The sequence below is a fragment of the Arvicola amphibius genome, chromosome 1 (assembly GCF_903992535.2).
Source record: "Arvicola amphibius chromosome 1, mArvAmp1.2, whole genome shotgun sequence".
NCBI lineage: Eukaryota > Metazoa > Chordata > Mammalia > Rodentia > Cricetidae > Arvicola > Arvicola amphibius.
In genome coordinates this window covers 147,540,314-147,564,745 of record NC_052047.1, presented here as the reverse complement: position 1 = coordinate 147,564,745, position 24,432 = coordinate 147,540,314, and the positions used below count along the sequence as shown (strand labels likewise).

The 24,432-nt window shown below is 49.8% G+C and overlaps 1 protein-coding gene across 1 annotated transcript in view; it reads left to right on the top strand.

The window, feature by feature from the left end:
* Positions 1–24,432, top strand: part of Lrp5 (LDL receptor related protein 5) — a 108,043-nt gene that overhangs the window by 19,055 nt on the left and 64,556 nt on the right. Inside the window, exons 2-5 of the mRNA XM_038345728.2 lie at positions 10,032–10,428; positions 18,413–18,610; positions 21,104–21,300; positions 22,943–23,074. Of these exons, the coding sequence (XP_038201656.1) occupies positions 10,032–10,428; positions 18,413–18,610; positions 21,104–21,300; positions 22,943–23,074 (924 nt within the window). The remainder of the gene's footprint in view (positions 1–10,031; positions 10,429–18,412; positions 18,611–21,103; positions 21,301–22,942; positions 23,075–24,432) is intronic.

Genomic DNA, 24,432 nt, shown 5'->3' with positions numbered 1-24,432 from the left:
GCCACCAGAGTGTCCAAGCACTCAGTCCCCAGGGGCTCTGAGTGCATCTCCATCCTGGGATTGTTGTCCTGCTCTTCGCCGTGGTCGTGGGCCACTTCCGGGAGCCTGGCAGGCTGGGAGCCATGGGACCAAGATGGTGTGTAATCAGAATGCTATATTTTGTCGAAAATAAGAATGTTAGTAATGGGCTGGTTTCTGGCAGGTCAAACTGGGATTCTGAAATACATATTTTTCTCTACTCTGCCCTAAACCTTCTAATTAGTGAAGACGCACATTCGCAGACATAAATCAATGTCACGATTTGTCCTGGGTATCCCTGAGCTGGTTACATTATGTGGTTGCTAAATTGGGACTTTGGGAGTGTGTGCATGCTTGTGTGTGCCTGCACGCGTGCACATTCGTGTCAGGGGGTGAAGGTTCAGGAGAGGCAGAGTTCCCCCAGAGAAGCCCTGGTGGCTGCCATCCTTCCCTTGGGCCACCCAGCACCCCCACACATAAACTCATAGTTCTTGAGTGCGGATGTCACCCAGTTAAACTGATTAACAGGGGAAATGACTTTCATGGTAAAGGACTTCCTTTCTGGGAACCTCTACTGTGGGGTGTTAGTAGCTGTATCCTGGACTCTGTGAAGGCCATTGGCCTGGGGCCATCTCTTAGATGGTTCCCTTTCTAATTGAGGTCTTGGTCACGTGAAGACACAGACTGCACACCTGAGCTGGCTCTGGTAGGCTCCATGAGGTCTTGGGGTTAGGGGCAGGGTGTACTCAGCTGAGGTCATGCTGGTTCAGCACTGGATGGGGTGTGAAGTAATGTATAGCATCTATGGCCATTGGTCATCTACACTTAAGGGGAGTTACTTGCCAACGGTCCTGTGGAGGCCAAATAAGACGGTCGCCTAGGAGCCTATAGGGTGTGAGGAAAATGCCGTAGTGGGGCATAGGTGAGCCCGTTGCTGCTACACATCAGGCTTTTGGTCTGTGAAAGGGGCTGGAGGTTAGGCTGGCCCCTGGCAGGGAACAAGCCAGCCTGGGCCGCTCCCCCACTCTGGATTCCATGTGCCTCTGCCCAGCCTCTTCTGGCTCTTCTCACCCTATTTTATTTCTGACTCTAGGCCAGTGCTTTTCAAAATGTGTTTCCTGGTTTAGACCCAAAAAAACAGGACAAAGAATGTCAGTTGAGTGTTTGCTTAATGTGCATGAAGCCCTGGGATTGATCGCCAGGATTGCATAAACCAGGCCTGGTGGAAAATGTGTCCTAGGATTGGTAGCTGGGCCTGTCTCCTCTGAACATACTATATATGACCTTGGTGAGCTCTAGGCAACAAACCATGGCAGTACACCTGTGGAAGGAAGCTTCCGTCTTTCCCTCATATGACTGAGCTGAGCTAGTGACCAGCCCACAGCTGGTGCTGGTTCTGTCTGGGTGTTGGTCCAGGGACCTGGTATTGGGTGGCTGACTTCTGTTGAGAACAGGTAGCATGGCAATCTGATGGTCAGCCCTGGAAATGTCCTTGGTAGGAGTGACACGGTGTGTGGGCATGAGGACCATGTAGCTCTGGAAGGGGCTTAGGCCACTGGGGCCATAAGACCCCTCAGAGTTGGGGCTTGCCATGGTGCAAGGCCAGTGAGCTTCCCAGCAGCCACCCTGGCAGAGCCTTTTCTGGTCCCAAGACTTCACTTGTCTTAGGAAATTCAGGGGTGACTGAGCATTGTCCTAAGCCAGCTCCTCTGTGTGACAGAGTCCATGCTTTCCCACAAGCAGTGGGTATAAGGACACTCACCCTCCGGCTTGCCTCAGAGCCTTAGTGGCCTCATGTCAGGCACAGTCCCTGATAGCTGTGACGCAGTGGGGACCCTCTAGCCCCTGTCACTCTTTAGTGAAGCCTGAGAAGCCCCATCCTTCAGAGTGTCCAACCCAGCAGCATTGTTCTCTCTCTAAATTCTCCTTTATGTGTTGTGTGTTTTGTCTGCATGTATGCCTGTGTACCACATGCATGCCTGGTGTTCACGGAGGCCAGAAGGAGGATGTCGGATCTCTGAGGCTAGAATCAGAGGGTTGTAAGCCACTTGGTGGTTGCTGGACATCAAAGCCAGCATCAGCCAGTATTCTTAGTGGCTGGCCATCTCTCATATGTGCAGGCTTGCGTGTGATGTAGCTTGTGTGGGGGCAAGAGGACAACTTTGCGGAGTCAGGTTGAACTCACCAGGCTTGTGCATCAGGCGCCTTTGTCCTGATGGCCGGAGCTATCTTGTTGGCCTGCCTTATTCTTTTTATCTTTTGCAAGTGACTTCTTATTTCCTGTTCTACCCCCCCCCTTCCAAATTCCCCCGCCATGTTTCCTACTCGTCTGCTTCCCTGACCTTTGAAATGTGGTTCCTGCCCAGGAAGTTTGCCTAAATCTCAGAGTTAATGAAGGCTTCCTCTGGCGCAGTGTATGTGTGTGCGTGCGTATGTGTGCTCTTGTCTGTGTGTCTACTGGCATGTTTTTGGTTGTGTGTGTTTGAAAATAGAGGTGAGTCACATGTGTGAGTGTAAGAATGTATGGGGGTTGGAGAGGACTGGATGAGGTGCCGAGGAGCAGCAGAAATGGGTGTGCCTGTGCGGAGAGGCAGAGGACAAGCTCCAGCCTGCAGTTGGGGTGTTTGCATGCAGAGGCAGCTGTGGGGAACCAGTGTTCTCTGGAGCAGAGAGGGTTGGAATTGGGGGTGCGAGGACCTGGTGTGAAGAGGTGACATTATTTTGTAGCCAGAGACATTGTGATGCAATTCTATAAGTGTGTCCAGCTCACCATGCTGGCCAGTCCAAGGTAGGGTTTGTGATATTCTGGAAACTTCTTCCCACTGCTTTACCAGCATAGGGTTCTGCTCTGGTGCTCTGTGCTCCTGCATCAGCCTCTGTTGTGGGGCAGCCTGTCATCTTTCCGAATGTGCTCGGTCACATTTCTGAATGTGCTCAATCACGTTTCTGGATGTGCAGGTCGGGCCATGGCTGTTTTGGTCTTGACACAGATGATGGCCTTGGCCAGCCATGATTTGGGCCCTGCTGGTCTTATCAGCTATGTATACCCCAAAGAGGTGAGTATGGCCCAGGGTTTGGGAAGACAGGGTTTCCCCCCAGGCCTTGGGGACCAGTATTGAGCCAGGGTCAGGACTATAGGATGAGAATGGCTAATGGTCCAGAGGTGGCCTGGTAGACTATGCTGGGGACTAGGGCTCTTCTGGTGGGTATGGAATTGGCGCTGTGGCCAGATGAGGCTGTTTCCTGGCTCAGTGGGTCCAGAAGCCTATAAATGGATGCATGTATGGAGGGATGGACACACGGACAGACAGATAAATGGGTAGATGGATGGGTGAACGGATAGGGAGGCTATAGGTAGCTCAGCTCAGGAGGTGGGGAAGAGTCCATGTTTACTGAGGTTTCCACTAAAAGTCAACCTGTGGTAGGATAGGAGGGGTTACAAGAAACCTAAGGTTTTAGTCTTCAGAAACACCAAGCTGCTCATTTCCATTCATCTTGTCACCGAGAGCAGCCTTTGCTGGGCAAGAGCCCCTGGGAAGATGTGCGATTCTGTGGCTGAGGTCATGGCCGTCATGGTTGCTTGGGTGTGAGTGACCCTGCCACTGGCCAGGAGGCAAGTGCAGTGGTCCAGCTCCTGCTGCATTCTAGGTCCCAGGTGGGACATGCAGGTAGGGAAGGACCTAGGTTTTGGGGAACTGTGGATCACTGAGTGTGGTATTTCCTTTTATTTTCATTAGATTATTGTTGTTTTTATTATATTTATTATATTTATTATATATTATATTTATTATATTGTTTTTGAGACAGGGTCTCTCTATGTGTCCCTCCTGTCCTGGAACTCACTATATAGACCAGGCTGGCCTTGAACTCACAAAGATCTGCTTGTCTATGTCTTCCCTAAGTACTAGGGTTAAAGGCATGCTGGCACTTTCTTTTACCTTGACTAAGAATGTTGTCAGGGCTGGAGAGGTGACTTAGTGGTTAAGAGAACTGGCTGCTCCTCCAGAGGACCAAGAATCAGTCCCCAGTACCCACATGGCAGCTCACAGCTGTCTATTATTCTAGTTCTGGGGAATCTGGTGCCCTTACACAGACATACATGTAAGCAAAACACCAGTGTATATAAAAAGAAGTTTTAAAAAAGAATGTTGTCTGTGACATGGCAGTGAGCATTTTCATTTAGCCGAACATGGCCTCTTAAAGAGGCATATAGCTTCCTGCCTGTATAAACCACTCCAACCTGTCTATAAAGTTCACGGTTCATGGTGACATTCCTGGAGTTTTGTAGGCTATCATTGTCCTGCCAGTTCTATTTAGGAAAAAAGACCTGGGATGCAGAGATGGTTCAGCAGTTAACTGCTGGCTGCTCTTTCAGGGGACCAGAATTTGGTTCTTAGCACCTACATTAGGCAGCTAGCTCATGACCACCTGTAACCCCAGCTCCAGGAGATCTGATGCTTTTTGCTATCCTCGGAAGTCACCTATAAGCACATATGTATATACACACACAAACAGAGAGGGGGGGGGGTTCAAATTTTAAACATGTAATGTACTAATGTACTTAATAAGATGTATGATTATATATGGAAGATAATGTGTAAACCATATATGAGACAAAACTGCAGAAAGACATGAAAGAGAACTGAGATACTTGTCTGTGGATAGGAAGGCAAGGCTGTGCAGGGTTTCCCCAACATCATCTGCAGGTTCTGTGTGCTTCCCATCAGCACCCTGTCCTTGGAATTTTACAGTACAGTAGAGGGTGGGGGGACACATAAGGGTGCCCACTGTTACAGCCATTGCTTACACTTTTTGTGGTGTTGGGGATGGAACCCAAAGTGTTGCACATATCTGGCAAGCATTCAGTGAGCTACAGCCACAGCCCTTCGTGTGTGCACATGTGTGTATGTGCTTGTGTGTGGGCACGTGGAGGCAGAGGTCAGTGTCTTCTCTAATCACTGTTGTTGTTTTTTGAGACATGGTCTCTTGCCAATCTTGGAATTAACTAATTTGGCTAGACTAGTTGGCTAGTGGTGTCTCTACTTCCCTGGGATTATAGGAGTACACTTTATTCACTTACACACACACACACAGAGAGAGAGAGGGAGGGAGGGAGAGAGAGAGAGAGAGAGAGAGAGAGAGAGAGAGAGAGAGAGAGAGAGAACTGACTGTACTCAGTGATGGGGTGCTTGCCATTTTTAAACAGATCCAGATTTTCACTGACTGTGATCCACATCAGTGGTTCCTAGACTAGGGAGACTGAGGTAGGTGGATCTCTGAGTTCAAGGCCAGCTTGGGCTACCTAGGGGGTGTAGCTCAGTGGTAGAGAGTTCGCCTAACGTACACAAAGGCCTGAGTTTGATCCTCAGTCCTGCAAAATAAAAGGAAGAAAGAAGAGTAACTGGATCTTCATTATTATGGGTAGCTATGTGTAGACACCATCATGTCTTTTTGCTGTGCTGGCTATGGCGATTTTTTTTGGGGGGGGGGGGAGAGACAGGGTCTCACTATATAGTCCTGGCTGCTCTGAAGTGTCTATGCAGATCAGGCTGGCCTTGAACTCACGGTTCCATCTGCCTCTGCCTCCAGAGTGCTGGGATTACAGGTGAGCCATCACACTCTGCCTTTATTTTTTTTTCTTTTTGAGACAGGGTCTCACTGTGTAGACCAGGCTGGCCTCAAACTCAGATCTGCCTGCCTCTGCCTCCTGAGTGTGGAATTAAAGGTGTTTGACACTACCTTAGCTGATGGATTTTGCCTTTTCTTTTCTTTTCTTTTCTTTCTTTTTTTTTTTTTTTTTTTTTTTGGTTTTTCGAGACAGGGTTTCCCTGTAGTTTCTAGAGCCTGTCCTGGAACTAGCTCTTGTAGACCAGGCTGGCCTCGAACTCAGAGATCCACCTGCCTCTGCCTCCCGAGTGCTGGGATTAAAGGCGTGCGCCACCACCGCCCGGCTTGGATTTTGCCTTTTCATCTTGTGTAAAACCTTTAGACAAAACGCTGTAGGAAGTCCCAGATTTGGTGTCAAGATGGCTCAGTAGTGAAGAGCCCGACCACCCTTGCAGAGGACTGAGGTTTGACTCCAGTGCTTACAGGTGACTCATGATGCCCTGTAACTTCAGTTCCAGAGGATCTGACATGCTTTTTTGGCCTACAGAGATGCCAGGTTTGTGCGTGCGCGTGCACATGCATGCCCAAACAGGCGGTGTACCCATACACATTAAAAACAAGGCCTCAGAGTCGATTCCTATGGGCAGTGGGAGGCAGGGGTGGGGAACACTGAGTGGACAGCATTGGGTGGACAGACAGATGACAGAAAATGAATGGAGCTGGAGTGTTTCTGGATTTCCTCGGAGTTGTGGTCCTGTGGGTGGGACACAAGGGTATGTGCAGGCGCCGGTCCTATGAGAATCCTAAGCTGGTAATAACCAAGGCGTAGGTGCTGAGGAGCTGAGGAGCTGAGGTGTGTCCCATTAGTAGAATTCATGGATTTGAATGCATAGCTGCAGCTTGACGTCTTTCTGGGATGTGGTCACTGTTTCATGTGTCTTTTTCCTTCTTTTCTTTTTTTTCCCCTGAGACAGGGTTTCTCTGCGTAGCCTTGGCAGTCTTGAACTCGCTCTAGAGACCAGTCTGGGCTTAAACTCAGCAATCCGTCTGCCTCTGCCTCCCAAGTGCTATGATTAAAGATGTGTGCTACCACCTTGTTCCTTCTTTGAGACCCAGATCCCCACCAGAAAGCTTGCATGGTGCACCCATGGCCAGTAACCACCTCCTTGGGGCACCTTGTTTAGGTGGTGTGAGGTTGTGTGAGTGTACATGTGTGTGTATGCTCTCCAACTAAGTATCTTCTTGTATGTACATCCTTGTTCTTTCTGTGGCTTGGCCTTGCCCATTGGGTTGGCAATAGAACCCGTCTCCACCCCTCATCCACCATGTGTACACAGACTCCCATTGGAGGCCCAGTGTAACGGTTTGTGATTATAAATAAGGCATGGACCAAGATTGCTTCTTATTTTGGGGTCGCAACAAAGGGTTGGATTACCTGGAATTGGGCCTTGTTTGGGGTAACCATGTAAACAGTGTAAAACATAGGCTATTGGAATGGAAGGGAAACCATCTGTTATGAATTCTATATATAAATATTGGCTATACTTACAGGGGTTAAAATGGGATTGTTGGCACGGGGATTTTCAGTCCCAGTTCTGCTGTGGCAGGGATGATAAACTGACCATAGAGCCTGGTGCCTAAGGCAGGAGGGGGCTTGAGCTGGTGTTTTTCTCTGATTTGATGGGGTCCTGGGAGCAACAGATATGTGTACCTGTCAGAGATAATTGAGCTATCAGCTTTCCTCCCTGGTTGTGGGTGCTGAAAAATCTCTGGAGATATGGGATGTCCATGTTCTTGCTTTGAAGGGGTATATACAAGATTAAACTGATGAGAACATCTGGATGGACCAAGGGAGCCTGTCATGTGTCATAGGGAATTTGGCCTGTTCAGCTGTCAGCTGTGTCTTTCAAAACATTAACCCTTTGCTAACATTGTTTTGAGACAGACTGGTCTTGAACTTGATGCATACCTAAGGATGACCTTGAACTTCTGGGCCTTCTGCTTCGGCTTCTCATGACCTGGGCATGTACCACCATGCCAGGTCAAAATATTTGTGTGTGTGTGTGTGTAACTGAGGTTCAGCAGGGTGGTAATCTTGCTCCAGTCTCCCAGCTGGGATCCAGGCTAGTGTTAAGTGCTTAGTCCAGTGGAGCTAACCCTGGCCTGGGAAGCACTTACCACAGCAGCTTCCAGGGGAGCCTCCTGAATCCCTGCTTGTTTCCCAGGGAGCACACTGCGGACCCTGGGTTCCTGTGTGGAGCATATCTTGGGCCCACTAGTGCCCTTCCCTAGAGGTCTGGCCTTTTGCCTTATCATATTCAGCTTCAAAAATAATACTTGCACAAATAGCCTCCTAGCAACAGATGTGGAATTCAGAGTTACTGTTTGAAAATACGTATTTACCAATCTTGAGGCAGAGGCTCTTCTCCTTGACCAAGCCTTTATTAGCCTTTGTTGCCAGTTAGCACTCTGTTGTGCCCTCAGTACCAGGGTGCATGAATTCACAGTGCTGTGACAGAGGGAGAAAGAGACAGAACGCATATGTGTGCAGTTATATGTGCATGTGGAGACCAGAGCTCAACATTGGACATCATTCCTCAGAAGTCATCCATCTTGTTTGTTTTTAAGAATTATTAAGTTATGTGTACGTGGCTATGTATGAGTATGTGCATATGGATGAAGGTGCCTACAGGGACCTGAGGTGTTGGGGTCCCTGGAGCTGGAGCTACTATGTGGATGCTAGGAACTGAACCTGGGTCCTCTGCATGAGTTGCATGTGCTCCTGACTGCTAAGCCATCTATTTTGTGGTCTTTAATGCAGCAGGTGCTATGGCATTGTCACATTGTCTTGTCCCTGTGTCATTTTTGTCTACTAGAGGATGCTCTGAGCTTTTCCTGATGATCTTCAAGGGCCCCAGGTGTGGTGCAAGTGGACCACGGGGCTTAGTCCTGGTGTGAAACCTTCCCCAGGCCAGAGACTCGGAAGTATAGCCCTGGTGTGTGGTGTGTGTGCGTGTGCACGCGTGCGCGTGCGTGTGCCCCATCCTTGCTCGATCGCTCACTGTTGTCTCCTTCCATTGTCAATGTTCTTGGGACTCCATCTTGTCACCGTTCAGCTCCAGCTGGAGACTGACAGAGTCATCGGGCCCCGTGTGACTTGGGACAAGTTGATGCTTCTTTATGAAGGCTGCAACTATGGGCCTCGAGAACATACGGCTAGGATCCCAGATCTAGTGGGGGCTGTGCATTGAGAAGCGTTGGGTACACGGGGCGAGTCACGAGGTAGAGAAGGACCATAGGACCAGCATCCAGTGCATTTTTTCCCTCATGCATGCTGCCACTGTGTGTTTCTAGCAACTTTGCATGGGTTTTGATCTTCCTCCTCTGACCACCTTACTTAGTGTGCAGCCTTCTCCTGTACTGGCCCCTCCTCCCAACCTGTCCTGCCACTCTGTTTGCCTCATTCATCACATTAACCTACATCACTGCAAGCTCTTGGTTACATTCTTGCTCAGTATCTGTTTCCCCACTGGAACAGGAGACCCCAGAGGCCCCTGGCACCAGCAGTCCCTGCTGCCCTGCCTTCCTAGGAAGGCCTCTGGTTCTCTGCCCCTGGGACACTTTCTCTTTCACTCCTGCATCTCTCCAGAACTCTCCCTCCTCTGTGCTTTCCTTTGCTGCCTTAGGAGGGGGGTGGGAGTGGTGGATCCCTGGGGTGATACAGAGCCCATGCCATCCAGGGTTCTCCAGGGGGAGAGGGGAAGAGAAGCAGCCTGTCCCCAGGTGAGGGTGGGGAGCCACCCACATTGTGGCTTGTTTCACTGTGGGCCCCTGGGGCTACTGCCAGCTCTCCTTGAGGGAAAACTAGCTTCCCAGGAGTGTGTTGTGGGTTCCTCTTAAAGCTTAGGAATTAAGTGTGTGGTTTCCTTAGTGGTTCCTAGTCGAGCCCTGGCTCCTGGGCTTCTGGCTCCCAGTGAGGGTTAGAGAAAAAAAGATCCCAGGAGGTTACAGAACGCACCCCTCTCCACCTCCTTTGAAGAGCATATCTGAACTCCTGAGAGCAAGTTGAGGTGGGAAAGTGGTCTTTCCAGTTTGGGGAGAGCAGCAGTCAGAGTTTCAGGGTTTGAGGAGTCTTCCTGCTTCTCTGCCTGCACTGGCCTATTCCCAGGGTGGAAACCTTTGAACCACTGGAGGGAAGGGGTCTCGGGTGCTGGGGACCAGAGGGAAGGTCAGAAGTGGCCGTGTATGGTTCTCTTCCCTACTGTCTCTGGTTCCTGGAGGGAAGGGGTCTCAGGTGCTGGGGACCAGAGGGAAGGTCAGAGGTGGCCGTGTATGGTTCTCTTCCCCACTGTCTCTGGTTCCTGTCCTGCTCAGCTACCCGTCCTGACCCTGTGCTCTGCCCACAGCCTCGCCGCTCCTGCTGTTTGCCAACCGCCGGGATGTGCGGCTAGTAGATGCAGGCGGAGTGAAGCTGGAGTCCACCATTGTGGCCAGCGGCCTGGAGGACGCAGCCGCAGTCGACTTCCAGTTCTCCAAGGGTGCTGTGTACTGGACAGATGTGAGTGAGGAGGCCATCAAACAGACCTACCTGAACCAGACTGGAGCTGCTGCGCAGAGCATCGTCATCTCTGGCCTCGTGTCACCTGACGGCCTGGCCTGTGACTGGGTTGGCAAGAAACTGTACTGGACAGACTCCGAGACCAACCGCATTGAGGTAGCCAACCTCAACGGCACGTCCCGCAAGGTTCTCTTCTGGCAGGACCTGGACCAGCCAAGGGCCATTGCCCTGGATCCTGCACACGGGTAAACCTCTGTTCTGCTGGCCCTATGGGTGGGAGTGGGGGCTAGGGCTGCTTCTGTAGAGCCCATGTAGCAGGCTGAGGAGATGTCCTGGGGAGCAGCCCCTGGCTAGGAATCAGCTCCCTTCCAGATCCTGGATTATAAAACACGCCATGGTTAGCCAGGTATGGTGGCTCACACTGCAATCCTGGCATTCTGGAGGCTGAGATAGGAGGGTTGCCACAAGTTCCAGGCTACCCTGGACTCTAAAGACTGTCGTAAAACATGCAGGAACTGGGAGATGCCTCAGTCAGTAAAGTATCTGCCTTGTAACCATGAGGACCCAACTTTAATCCCTAGAAAAAGTTAGGTGTGATGGCACATGTCTTGAATCCTAGCACTGTGGGCTATGGTACACAGACCCTTTTCTGAGCTGTCCTTGGGTGGCCATGACCCTGAAGTTCTATGCTGTCTCAGTTGTGAGAACAGTCAGATAGATGTCTTGGGCAAGATAGCATTCTGGTTTTTTTTTTGTTTGTTTGTTTGTTTGTTTGTTTTGTTTTGTTTTTTGCCATAGGCTGTATTGGACTCACTTGACATCTTAGCTTTTTTACTGTCCCCAGAGCTTCTGAGAAATGCCAGCCAGGATCTCACAGATGAGGAAGCAGGACATGGGCTGCGAATCTTGCCTGAGTCTGAGCTGTAAATCTTGTAGGTGCTCTGTGCAACCAGTCCCAGTGTGGGATAGGTTCCAGCTGCCCCTTGCTCTGCCTTCTACCATGGCCAGGGATACTAAGCCCATCTTTGGGCTGTCTCCAGAAGTGGGGTGCTGTCTGAACCCTGATGGTACTGACTTATTGTGACCCTCCTCAGTGAGCTCCTCTGGGTTGACTAACCACTGGCTGTGGGCTGAGCAGAAGCTGGGCCCGAGAGGCTGGCATGACTGTGTATGTGTTCTTAGGCTCGGCTGGAGGGTTTGGAGTGTGGACTGGGAGAATCGCCCCTGCTTGGTCTAGGGAGTTTGAGGAGTAGACCAGATGAGGGCAAACTATGGGGCTGAAGTCATCCATTTGACACGGAGCTGGCATTTGAGTATGTGGGAACCAAAGTGTGTGACTTCTGGAGCACATGCTTTGTGCAAAGGCCCAGGATGGTGTGTGTGTGTGTGTGTACACAAACACGCCTGGGTATATATATGAGAGTATATAAGAGAGACCTGTGTGCAAGCATTAAATGAGTATGTGTCAATATGTTATGTGAGGATATCTGTGCACAAATGTGTGCAGGGGTGATTGTGGCAAGTGTAACTGTGCCTGATTGTGCTTGTAGTGAGTATGTGTTTATGAGAATATGCACATACATTCTTCACTTGTGTAAATGTGCTTTTTATGTGAGAATGTATATGCATTTGTGAGCATGATTATACACAAGGGTTGTTGAGTGTGTATATACATGAATGTATGTGACTGTTATATTTGCACAAATAAATATGAGTACTTAATGTGTGTGTGTGCATGTGCACCAGTAAACATGTACATCTGACTTGAGTGTGATTGAGGACCTGTGGATGGGTGTGCGTATTTGTGAAGAAGTGTGCAGGCAGGTGTGTGTGTCCAGTTCATAACACCAGAGGTAAGTGGGGTTGTATACTAGTGGCTACCGGCCCCTGTGGGTTCCTCACTCTGAGCGTCCCAGAACTCAGGTCATCTTCCTAGGACGATCTCTGTGCTACCTGGTGAATAGTCTCAGACTTCAAATCCCCAGGGACCTCAGTACCTGACATCTTCTGAGGAGGCATTGACCATTATCCCAGGAGTCTCTGCGACTGAGAGGAATTGATCTGTGTGAGAGTCTGACAGAAAAGGCTCAGGCTAGCACCCTTTTCCTCAAGAGGACCCCTGTGCTCTTGTCTGTCTCTGTCCCCTGCGTTCCTACTCCCAGGACAGAATGCTATAGCTCTGTCCTACCACATTCATGAAGATGGCCTGTTCTCAAGCCGGTTGTTTTTCTCCATTGCCCCAGTGCCCTTATGGGGTACTGGTGGGGTAGGAGAGAAAATGATGCAGGTGCACTTTGTTTGAGGTGAATGAGTGTCTCTAGGAGAGTAGGCGGGCCCTGGGAAGAGGGCAGTGTTCAAGGCTTCTAGCTGCAGCTATGGAGCCCAGGAAGGCTTCCTACTGGGATGGAATCCAGGCCTTGCCTTGCACCTGCCAGACACATGCTCTCCACCACCAAGCTACAACTCCTTTTCTATATCTCATTTTGAGACAGAATGTCACTAGACCACTCAGCACGACCTTGAACTAACTAGTCTATCCAGGCCTTGAACTTGGAATCCTCCTGCCTTTGCTTCTCAAAGCTAGGATTATAGGCCTGTGCCACCAGCCCTGGCTTCTGAGTGGCTTTTAAGTGGAGACCTGAAGTGGGTGAAGGCAACAGCCGTGTGGTCTTTGAAAAAGAGGGAATGACCAGTGCAAAGGCCCTGGGGTAGAGAGGACTAGACCCATTGGAGGGGATAACTCAAGCTCACAGGGCTCCCTCATAGCAGTTATGGGTGGCAGCGGAGGGCAGCATCTTGGTCCAGGTTGGGGGTAGAAAGTGTTTAGGGTTGGGTTCTATTCTGAAGGCAGGATCAGCTGGCAAGGGTGACATGACACTGTGTATGTCCCCACCTATACAAAGGTGTGCTATGACCTCATTGTACTACGTGAAACACTGAGAACAGTCCTGGGTGGGTGGAGGCTGCTGCTGTGACACGCATGCCCTTCCTCCACCACATAAGAGTCCACATTATGCAGTTTTCTTCTCTCTTTTCTTTCCCATGTGGGTATGTTTGTGTACCATGAAGCCAGAAGAGGAAATTGGATCCTCTGGAACTGGAGTTACAGAGGATTGCAAGCTGCCATGTTGGTGCTGGGAATTGAACCTGGGCCTGCTATAGAAGAGCAGCCAGTGTTGCAGCCACTGAGCCATCTCTCCAGCCCCTTATCTTTTTACTGTGATCATTGAAGGATATCTGACTACACTGGGAAATGATGGTTTGGGTGGGTCATGCTTGTTTAGAGATGCTATGTAGGCAAGCTTTATTTATTAAAATACAAATGAAATGCTACTACATTTTCTCTTTTGTCTAAAATAAAGACTATAATATAAGAAAGACTATATATAATAAGTACAATAACTATATATAATATATATATATATATATGCAATAAATACATCAACAATGTCTTTTGACAAATTTAGAGAAAATGCTCCATTATCTATCCTATCTTGGGGAGTCCAAAGTCTTGTACCAAATTTACTTTCTGTTATAACTTGCTTTCTGCATCAGGTAAACAAGGAAAACTATAACTGTAACTATCTAGTCTTCAATTCCCTCAGAGAACCATGAAGGAAATAACATTAACTAAATAAGCTGGAAGTGAGAGCAAATGACTTCCAAAAAATGTGGGTGATGACAGAAACAGCTGGCCACTTGGACAGTCACCCAAAGTTCCCCTGTAATGTTGGGGCATCCATCTTTGGCCTTCAGGCCTAGCATATCTGACAGACTTTTTGGAAAGGATGACTCAGGTTGTTAAGAGCAGTGACTGCTTTTCCAGAGATCCTGAGTTCAATTCCTAACAACTACATGCTGGCTTACAACCATCTATAATGAGATCTGGTGCCCTTTTCTGACTTTCAGGTATACATACAGACAGGACACTAAAATAAATAAACCTAAAAAAAAAAAAAAAAGCTATTTAGAGACTCTAGACTCTAGGTTCTTGGTTGGGAACTCAGCACCCTCCATTCTCACCGCGACTGGTGAGGTCTGTGTCCTCTCAGCCTCTTTGGCCTTGATTGTCATTAGTAAATGTTTGGGTGATCTGTTCGTGCACTTGCTTCTGACTTCTCCCTAGATGCTCTCCCAGGGTCACCTTCTGCCTCTGGGCCAAGGTTGACTTCACCATTGATGCCCGGACATCTCAAGCTTCCTAAGTGCAGGTGCAGGTGTGAAGGCTGTGAGGGTGCAGCTAGGAGTGGGAATAGTGGACGGGGAGGAAAAGAGAAACCTGGCTCTCTAGCTCTTTGGGAGACTCTGATATGCCCTTGTGCCTTCCTGTGCCATTTACCCTTCTGGAGCCTTCCTTAGATGCCCCAGCCACTATTGAGAAGGATGGCTGTTGTTCAGATGCCCTCTTCAGTGTGCACAGCCTAGGACCAGGTGGCCAGGAGTGGCAGAGATGGACGACTCAATGGTTATGACACTGGCTGCTCTTCTATAGAGGGCCCAGGTCCGGTTCCCAGTACCCACATGGCAGCTCATACTCCTCTGTTCCAGTTCCAGGGGACCCAATGCTCTCTTCAAACCCAGGTCTGGGGAAACCCTGCTATATATCTGGATGGGGCTACAGGGCTGCTGGGCCTCCAGGATAGAAAGACAGCTGCTACTGCCATGGGGGGCGGGGTTGCATGGCTTCTCCCTAACTCCACCTCTTTTCTCCCAGCATTCAGTTTAGTGCCCCCCCCCCTTCCTCGCATAGCTCTGTTCTACCCTATCAGGCCAAGCCAGTTTCTTTATTAACCTATGGTATTCACAGCATACAGAAGGGAATCCCACATCAGCACTGGGCCTCAGGAACTGGGGAAGAAATGTGAATTACTAACCTCGTTTTGCTGCCTGGTGTTATCTCTGGGCCACAGTGCCCCAGGCAGGAATCATAGACACAGTTCACCTTCTCATTGAGTGGCAAGGCCTGGGCCTGTGGGAGTGGGAGAAGCACAGAGATGGAGGGAGGGAAGGCCTCTGCTGAGTCTGATCTGCCTCCAGGCTGCCCAGAGAATCCATCCCAGTTCTGGCCCTGCTGATGCAGGATGGAACACCCATGAAACTTGGGCCTTCCCTGCACATCCAGGCTGCTGTCTGGAGCTTCCACTTGTGTGTGAGAGACAAGTTCATCTGCCAGAGCCCCAGCTTCCCATCTGTCTAATGGTGGCAGTAGGCTGACACAGGGGCTTGTGTAGGAGACACTGAAGTCATCCTGTGAGAGGTGCTTGGCCATGAGTCATCCTGTGAGAGGTGCTTGGCCATGAAGCAGGGCAGAAAGGGGACATTTATAGGGCAGGCTCCTGTGCCTACCCTTCTGGATGATGTCCTCATGGCCCTTCCAAAAGGTGGTGATGGTTCTGGCTCACACAGGACCCCTACCGGGAAGACGGGTGGTGGCAGAGCAGCAATGAGGGGCCCCTCGAGACAACTGAAACCCCTGTGAATCTTGGCATGCCCATTATTGCAACAAGAGTGTTCTCCTTCCCAGGTCTTTATAGCTCTGGCTGGCCTGGAACCCATGGCAATTCTCCTGTCTCAGACTTCCAAGTGCTGGAATTTCAGGCAAGAGTCACCATGTCCAGCTTGTGGAGACCCCACAAGGGTCTCAGCTGAGTTTATTCCTCATGTTGTAGATTATGCTGGTCCCTGGATCATCTTGGGATCGGCCTACATGAATGGTGTTTTCACCTAGGAAAAATGGCGGACAAGATATGTGGGGATTAACCTGACCCCAGAAGGAGTATGCATAGAAGAGGGGGCTTGTGAGCCTGGACCTGGGCTGTACCAAGGAGTGTAACAGTGCTCCATCTTACAAGGACCGTGGGTAGGAAATGGGCTTCTAGAGGCCACTCTGATGGTGCCCCCTTCTCTCTGCAGAGGGATAGACTGAACAAACCACGTCTGCCACTTTTGTGTCCTTTGGTTCACCCATGGACTCCCAGGATGGGAACCTGTGTTCTTCAAGTCGATCCACATACACATCTCTGGCTACATTCTCTAGGCACTGGCAGGGTTGGGGGTTATCATCTTGGATGCGGAGTCTGGGCACAGAACACATAAAGGCACTGTGTGGAGTGGAGTGTCTTAGGAATATATGACATGGGCTCCTCATTGGGAGCTTCTCAACCTGGCTCTAAAAAGCCTCCTTGCATTCACTGCTGTTTCTTTTGTGCATATCTACTGTAGCTTGTTTTTTATGTGGGGGATCAGTCTCATATGTCCCAGGCAGGACCCAAACTCACCGTGTAGTCCCTGCTGGCTTTGAACTAGTGATCCTCTGCTTCAGTCTCTTGGTGCTAGGGATAACAGGGTGTGCACTGCTACACTAGGCTCAATGAGAAGTTTTTCTGCTAGGGAGGGGGAAGGTCCTCATAGCATGTTCTTAAGCTGGAAGTGTATAGGGCCGTGGGCAACCCAGTGACATTTTGGTCCCTGATGTCAGTGCAGATTATATGCTCTGTAACATTACAATCATCTTAGTCTATATTCTTTTTCTATAGGTCTAGGGATGGAGGCCTGGGCTTTGTGCCTGCTAGGCAGGAGCTTTATCACTGAGCTATAACCCAGCCCTCTGTCCTGGGATGATAATCTGTGTATGTGTATGGGGGACTTGTGCTTGTGTCATTGCACACTGTGGAGGTCAGAGGACAACTTTCATGAATCAGTTTTCTCTTTCCACTTGTAGAGGCAGGGTCTCTCTGCTCTCCATTCCTGGATAGCTGGCCTGTGAGCTTCCAGGCAATTCTGCTTTAGGAGTGCTGGGACTACAGACGCATGACACCACTTCCTGCTTCTTTATCTAGGCTCTGGGGATTTACTTGGTGCTTCAGACTTGTGAGCTTGTACAGCAAGGGCCTTCGTTGGTGAGCCAGCTCATCTGCCTGCGTGCACAAGCACATGCGTGTGTCTCTCTCTGTGTGTGTGTGTGTGTGTGTGAAGGTTTAATTTAATCTTGTTTATGAGTGATTTGTCTGTGTTTATGTAAGTGTGCCATGTGTGCGTAGTTCTCATTGAGTTCAGAAGAAGGTGTTAGATCCCTGTGAATCTCTGTGTGGGTGCTGGGGACAGAACCTGCAAGAGTAGCCGGTGCTTTTAACTGCTGCCAAACCATCTCTCAATCCCTTATAGTTTATATTTTTTCTCCCCCCCCCCCCGGTTTTATTTGAGACAGGGTTTCTCTGTGTAACTTGGGTGTCCTGGAACTTGCTCTGTAGACCAGGATGACCTCAAACTCACAGAGATCCGCCTGCCTCTGCCTCCCAAGTGCTGGGATTAAAGGCGTGCGCCACCACCGCCCTGCACATTTATATTCTTAAGAGCATGTTTCTCAGGGCTGGAGACATGGCTCAGCACTTCTCTTCTCAAGGACCTCAGTTTGGTTCTTAACACCCACTTTGAGCAGTTTACAACGAGCTATAACTCCAGCTCAGGGAGATTAATCCCTATGGATTCCTGCATTCGCCCCTCCCTCCCTCCGTCCCTCCCTCCCTCCCTCCGTCCCTCCCTCCCTCCCTCCCCACACACACACACACACACACACACACACACACACACACACCTGAAAATAAAATAAATATTGAAAAAAAGCCTGAGCAGGGTGGCATATGCTTGTTATCCTAGCTCTTGGGAAGTAGAGGAAGCAGTGGAATCAGGAGTTTGGGGCCAGCCTTAGCTACAGGAGATGGAAGTGGTGGTGTGGTGTAGTGGAGGTGATGGAGGAGGAAGGGTGGTATAGTGGAGGTGATGGAAGAGGTAGTGGTGTAATGGAGGTGATGGAGGAGGCAATGTTGTATTGGAGGTGATGGAGGAGGTGGTAGTGGTGTGGTGGAGGTGATGGAGGAGGCAGTGGTGTAACAGAGGTGATGGAGGAGGCAGTGTGGTGTGGCGGAGGTGGTGGTGTTGTGGTGTTGTGATGGAGGTCCTGGTGGTGTGGTGGAGGTGATGGAGGAGGTGGTAGTGCTGGAAGTGATGGAGGTGGTGGTGAAGGTGATGGAGGTGGTGGTATACTCCTGTTTCAGTGTTTCATTTCAAACATGAAATCCCTTAACCTAAAAACCTAGAGTTCTGGTCCCTCAAGTCCTTATCTCTGGTTGTTCCTCATAGGTCTGATGGGTGAGCTTTTCAGACCTGTTGGAGGTTGGGACCAACCCTCAGGTCTGTTTGTGTCTCTCTCTTCCATCCTTGCCTCATTAGGTACATGTACTGGACTGACTGGGGGGAAGCACCCCGGATTGAGCGAGCAGGAATGGATGGCAGTACCCGGAAGATCATTGTAGACTCTGACATTTACTGGCCCAATGGGCTGACCATCGACCTAGAGGAGCAGAAGCTATACTGGGCTGATGCCAAGCTCAGCTTCATCCACCGTGCCAACCTGGATGGCTCCTTCCGGTGAGTGCACAGTGGCCGAGGTGCCCTCCCCACTATTTTCCCTCAGGGAATTGAAGCTTCTTAACTTGGGCCCTAGGCTCTTACCAAGGATAGCTTGATGACTTTGGGAATAGAGCACAGGTACCACATCTGACGTCACAGCTAATGTGACTGTTTCCACAGCAATATGTTGAAAATTCCTTCCAAACTGTGTAGAAAGAAACATATAGCTCTCTGAGATGCCTGGCTATACAAGCATGACTACTGAGATCTATCCCAGGAACTCATGTGGTAGAAGTAGAGAAATTTGTCCTTTGACCTCCATGCAGGTGCTGTGGCACTCATCTATCTGCCCATATACACACCACACACACGGTAATTAAAAAAATAGAGTATACCTGACCCATAGATGTCCCTACGTTTTGCTATGAAACTATAGACAGAAGTTTCTGTCCCTCCTGCTTGGTCCTGCAGACACTCAGTCCCAAATAAACACACAGAGGCTTCTATTAATTATAAACTGTTTGGCCTATTAGCTCAGGCTTATTTTTTTTTAATATTTATTTATTTATTATGTATACAATATTCTGTCTGTGTGTATGTCTTCAGGCCAGAAGAGGGCACCAGACCCCATTACAGATGGTTGTGAGCCACCATGTGGTTGCTGGGAATTGAACTCAGGACCTTTGGAAGAGCAGGCAGTGCTCTTAACCTCTGAGCCATCTCTCCAGCCCCCTAGCTCAGGCTTATTAACTAGCTCTTACAACTTATATTAACCCATACTTCTTGTCTATGATTAGCCATGTGGCTTGGTACCTTTTCTCTGTAAGACATTCTCATCCTGCTTCCTTAGCATCTGGCTGGTGGCTGCATCTCCGCCTTTCCTCTTCTCAGAATTCTCTTAGTCTGGTCGCCCCACCTATACTTCCTGCCTGGCTACTGGCCAATCAGTGTTTTATTAAACCAGTATGAGTGACAAATCTTTACAGTGTACAAGAGCATTGTCCCATAGCATGAGTGAGAAAATCTCAACGTTCAGGGGCTGGAGATTTAGCTCAGTGGTTACTAACACCTGATGTTCTTGAGAGGACCTGAGTTCACTTCCCGGCACTCATGTTGGGAGGCTTGTCTAATGCCCTCTTCTGATCTCTTTGGGCAACTGCACTCAGATACACATATCTGCCCACAGATGCACATACACATTAATAGAAATAAAACCTTAAAAACAAATATAAAATTCAGTGTTCAAACTGCTGCCTCTGCCCTGTTTTTGTCTTAGTGTCTCCAGGGCAGCAGTGATTATCACTGCATCTCTAGTCTTGCTAGAGAGCTGTGTACACAGTAGGTGCTTGATAAACAGAGGGGGCAGGTGGATGAATAAGAAGGCCAGTTTTCTTGCTTGGTGATGGCTGTTAGAACTTCCCAGCCTGTTTGGTGTAGTTCTGTGCCATCATCACACTTGAGACTCACTGTGACCTTTGTGTCAGGGGAGGGTAGTTTACTCCATGACCGATTATTACTTGCTGAGTTGGCAAGGTTCAAGGTCTTGGACTCTTTGTGGGAGGTTAGTATGGCCTTTGCACAGGAGCAGCTCCTGCCTCGGGGCATAGGAGCTGGTGCTAAAAGTCCATCTGAAGGCTCAAGTGAGATTGGGAAGGCCAGTGCGCCATCCATGTTGGGATGCTGGGAAGCCTTGTGTCCTGTCCCCAGGTGAGGGTGGGGATACACACAGGTGGGCTAGATCAGGGCCTGGCCTGAGCTTTGGAAATGAGGTCATCCTGGGGACACTGGACTGTGGGAATATGCGATCCTAGTATGACCAAGACTGTCCCAAAGTCTAGAAAGCTACTGGCCTGGGAGCTTTGGGCAAGGGGTCATGACAAGAGAGTGGCAGTTAATATAATGGTGATGGTGGTATTGCCCAGGGACATTTGCCAGTTCAGTTAATTTTCACAGCAACCCCATACCACTGCCTGTATGATGATAGACAGGGAGTTCCCAAGGCCACACAGCTGGCCAGAGCCTCCTGCCCTGGGGTTGGTCGTTAAGCAATCATAAGTTGCTGGCTGTGTTCAATTCCACTCCTATTACCAGTGTTCATAATCTCATTAAATATGATGTCCACTGTGTGGGATATTCTGAGCACAGAGGACTGAAAGTGTCTCCATGCTGTCGATGTGGCTTCAGGATAGAGCACATCTGGCTGAATTAGCATGAAGCTGTTTTCACAGCAGGGCTGGGATCCAGGCTTTCCAGCAGCTGCTTGTCTTCTGTAGGGGGCACTTGTCCCTTTGTCCAGTGACATTTATGTTTTTGCCATAGGCCTGGAAGGCTGGCTGCGCGTGGGCAGTGCCCATGCACACCCAGAGGGACTGACTAGAGTTGCCTAGGAGGGGTGTGTTCATAGCTGTTTTCTTTTGATGGAGTTTGTTGTGGCCCAGGAACCTCCAGGATGGGGCAGAGTTGATCTATAGTCTTCTTCTGACCACTCTGCCCTTTTCCCATCTGCTGCAGGCAGAAGGTTGTAGAAGGCAGCCTCACTCACCCCTTTGCCCTGACGCTCTCTGGGGACACGCTCTACTGGACGGACTGGCAGACCCGCTCTATCCACGCCTGTAATAAGTGGACAGGGGAGAAGAGGAAGGAGATCCTTAGTGCTCTCTACTCCCCCATGGACATTCAGGTGCTGAGCCAGGAGCGGCAGCCTCCCTGTAAGTGTGAGCAGGCACTGGGGGATGGGGTGGGCGGGGTGCAGGGGTGACAGGGTAGTGCTCCCAGGTAAGAGAGGCTAAATCAGACAGATTGCTGGTGCAGGTAAGATAGGATGTAGACGGGAGGGGCCTATTGCAGATGTGAGGCTCTGCCAGGTCATTGGGGATGGATAGGGTCAAGCAGACCTGTTCTGCAGAAGCTTCTGTGCAGGGGGCCACCTCTCTAGAGATGTGCATGCTGGCCTAGGAGTACTGTGTGTGTGTGTACATGTATGGTGCTTCTGCTGTGACAGTCCAGGTGTGTATGTGTGTGTGTGTGTGCACATGCATGTGTGGACACAGAACGTGTGTGTGTGTGTGTGTGTGTACATGTATGGTGCTTCTGCCTGTGACAGTCCAGGTAGGTGTGTGTGTGTGTGTGCACATGCACGTGTGGACACAGAACGTGTGTGTATGTGTGTGTGTGTGTGTGTGTGTGTGTGTACACATGTATGGTGCTTCTGCCTGTGACAGTCCAGGTAGGGGTGTGTGTATGTGTGTGTGTATGTACGTGTATGGTGCTTCTGTCCCCAGACAGGCTAGTGTGGTGGACAGACAGGGCCCCTCTAGAGTTGTTCTGGGCTTTCTAGAGAAGGTGCCATTCTTAAGACTCAGTGGAGTCCTAATGTGTGAAATTCTTGCTTGGAGTTGTTGGTTCTCAGCCTGGGGTCCTAGATGGTAGAGTCCTAGCAGAAGTCGCTGATGGTGATGCTGAGCTTCTGTGACAGATATGGGGGCTGGTGGGAGATGAGAAGGGCCTGTTCTAGGCTCACCTAGTTGCACAGGGACTAGGGATTGGTAGTTCTTGACCACACTTGAATTTAGGGCTTAGAACCCAAGCCAGAAAAGCATCAGTTAGCGTAGAATGAGGGGAAGGTGGTCTGTCTGAGGGGTCATGGTCCCTGAACCCCTCTACCCTTGCAGCAGCCCATGCTTCACTCCCATTATTGGGAGGACAAAGGTCAATTGCAGGAAACAATTTCCAGTTTACAGTGTTTCAGTGATGCTCAGCCCCACATCCCTCGGGTAGAAGGAGGGTCTAGAAACCTTTGTTAGATTCAGCTGTGCATGGTCAGAGATGGGTCTGAGTGTGTGGTCACCCCGTGTGAATGGAGCCTGCAGCAGGCAGAGCAGAGAGACACAGTGAGTCATGTGCTCAGCAGTCCACTGACCCTGGGTTCCTAGGGATTGCCACATAACCAGGTCCTGAGGATTTCTATGGAAGCATGGTGGGTGGTTTTCTTGGGGAGGGTGTCCTTTGAAAGTTTGTCTTCTTGTTGGAAGAGCTCAGGGAGGGGAAAATGTTCCTCCTGGGGCAGGGCAGGTCTGGGATGGTTCCTGAGAAGCTATAGAACAGCTGGCAAGGATGAAAACCCTACACATGTGGGTGGTCAGTGGTGAGGTAAGACTAGATTGGCCTGTAGGGAAGGGGTCCTAATAACATGGGAGGGCTTTGGGCCAGAGGGACACCAGAGTGCTGTCCTGCAAGACACTTGAGGACATGGTGGGGTTCCAGCCCATTTGGAAATGAGCAGCAGGGCAGGGGTGGGGATCATGTTTCCTGCACTGCAACTTTCTTTCTCTTCTGTCCTGTTTCTGCCAGTCCACACTCGATGTGAGGAGGACAATGGGGGCTGCTCCCATCTGTGCCTGCTGTCCCCGAGGGAGCCTTTCTACTCGTGTGCCTGCCCTACTGGTGTGCAGTTGCAGGACAACGGAAAGACGTGCAAGGCAGGTGAGGTGGAGCACTGGCACTGGCAGGGGGCCCGGCCTGTGGGGGGTGACTGTGAGGTGGGTGCTGGCACAGGTGGGGCCTGGCCTGGGGGGGTGGCTGTGAGGGGGAGCGCTGGCACAGGTGGGGCCTGGCCTGGGGGGGTGGCTGTGAGGTGGGTGCTGGTACTGGTAGGCAGGGGAGCGGGGGGGTTGGCTGTGAGGTGGGTGCTGGTACTGGCAGGGGGTCCCGGTCTGGTGGGGGTGGCTGTGAGGGGGAGCGCTGGCTCTGGCAGGGGGCCCGGCCTGGTGGGGGTGGCTGCCACTGTCTTGGGTGTCCCCAAGTAAATATGGTGGCCTCTTTACAAAGGTCTGCTTGCTTTATTGAAGCCTCTGAGCGCAGTTACCTCTGGAGCTGGGGTTCATGGTCAGCTCTTGGTTGTGTTTGACCCATGAACCAACTCTTTGGGTGTCTTGGGTCTCGTCAAAAAATGATGTTCTGACCTAGTAGTACCCTCAAAGTGCTGAGCATGTCAATGTATGGTCACACCCTAAAAGTTAGCTGTCCTGAGTTTTTAACCAAAAGCTATTAACTGTAAAAGTCGAAAGATGGCAGCATTATTGGCCGCTGTGTGGCGCCTGACTGCGTTTTCCTCTTCAGTGCCATTTTTGTCCACTGAGAGCAACATGCATGGGCATTATAAGTGCAGACATGCGATTTGGTTTGGCTTTCCTGCATCTTTGTTGTTTATTTTTCTTCTTGTGCTCATTCCCCTGAATCTTCCCTCTCTATTAACGCCCCTGTACAAATATGGGTCCCAGATCAGCCTTGTTGAATGTTTTCTTTTTGACTCAGTCAACTTCCTCTTTTTTAAAATATTTTTCTTTTCTTTTCTTTTTTCTTTTCCTTTCCTTTTCTTTACTGAGATTATAACTAATTACATCATTTCCCCTTTTGCTTTCTTCCCTCCAAACCCTTTTATATACCAACCACTCCTTTCTCTCTTTCAAATTCATTCTTTTTATTGTTATGTGCGTATGTGTGTGTGTGTGTATATACATGTACATATCTTCTTAAATATAACTCTGTATGATGTTACTTTTTACAGTAAGGTATAAAATATAAACCTAGGCTTATCATTTTATATGGGATAACCAGTGGTGCACTCTTCCCTGGGGAAGACTATTTTTCCTGCTCTCTGTGTTCCTCGGTGGCCTGGATTTCTTTGTATAAGGTTGAGGCCTCATTGGCTTTCCCCTGTCTACTTTAGCCTGCCTATTGTTGTCCTTTTTAAAGACAGGATTTCATTATGTAGCTCTGGCTGTCCTGGAACTTATTATATGAACCAGGCTGGCCTCACATTCATGGAGATCCACCTGCCT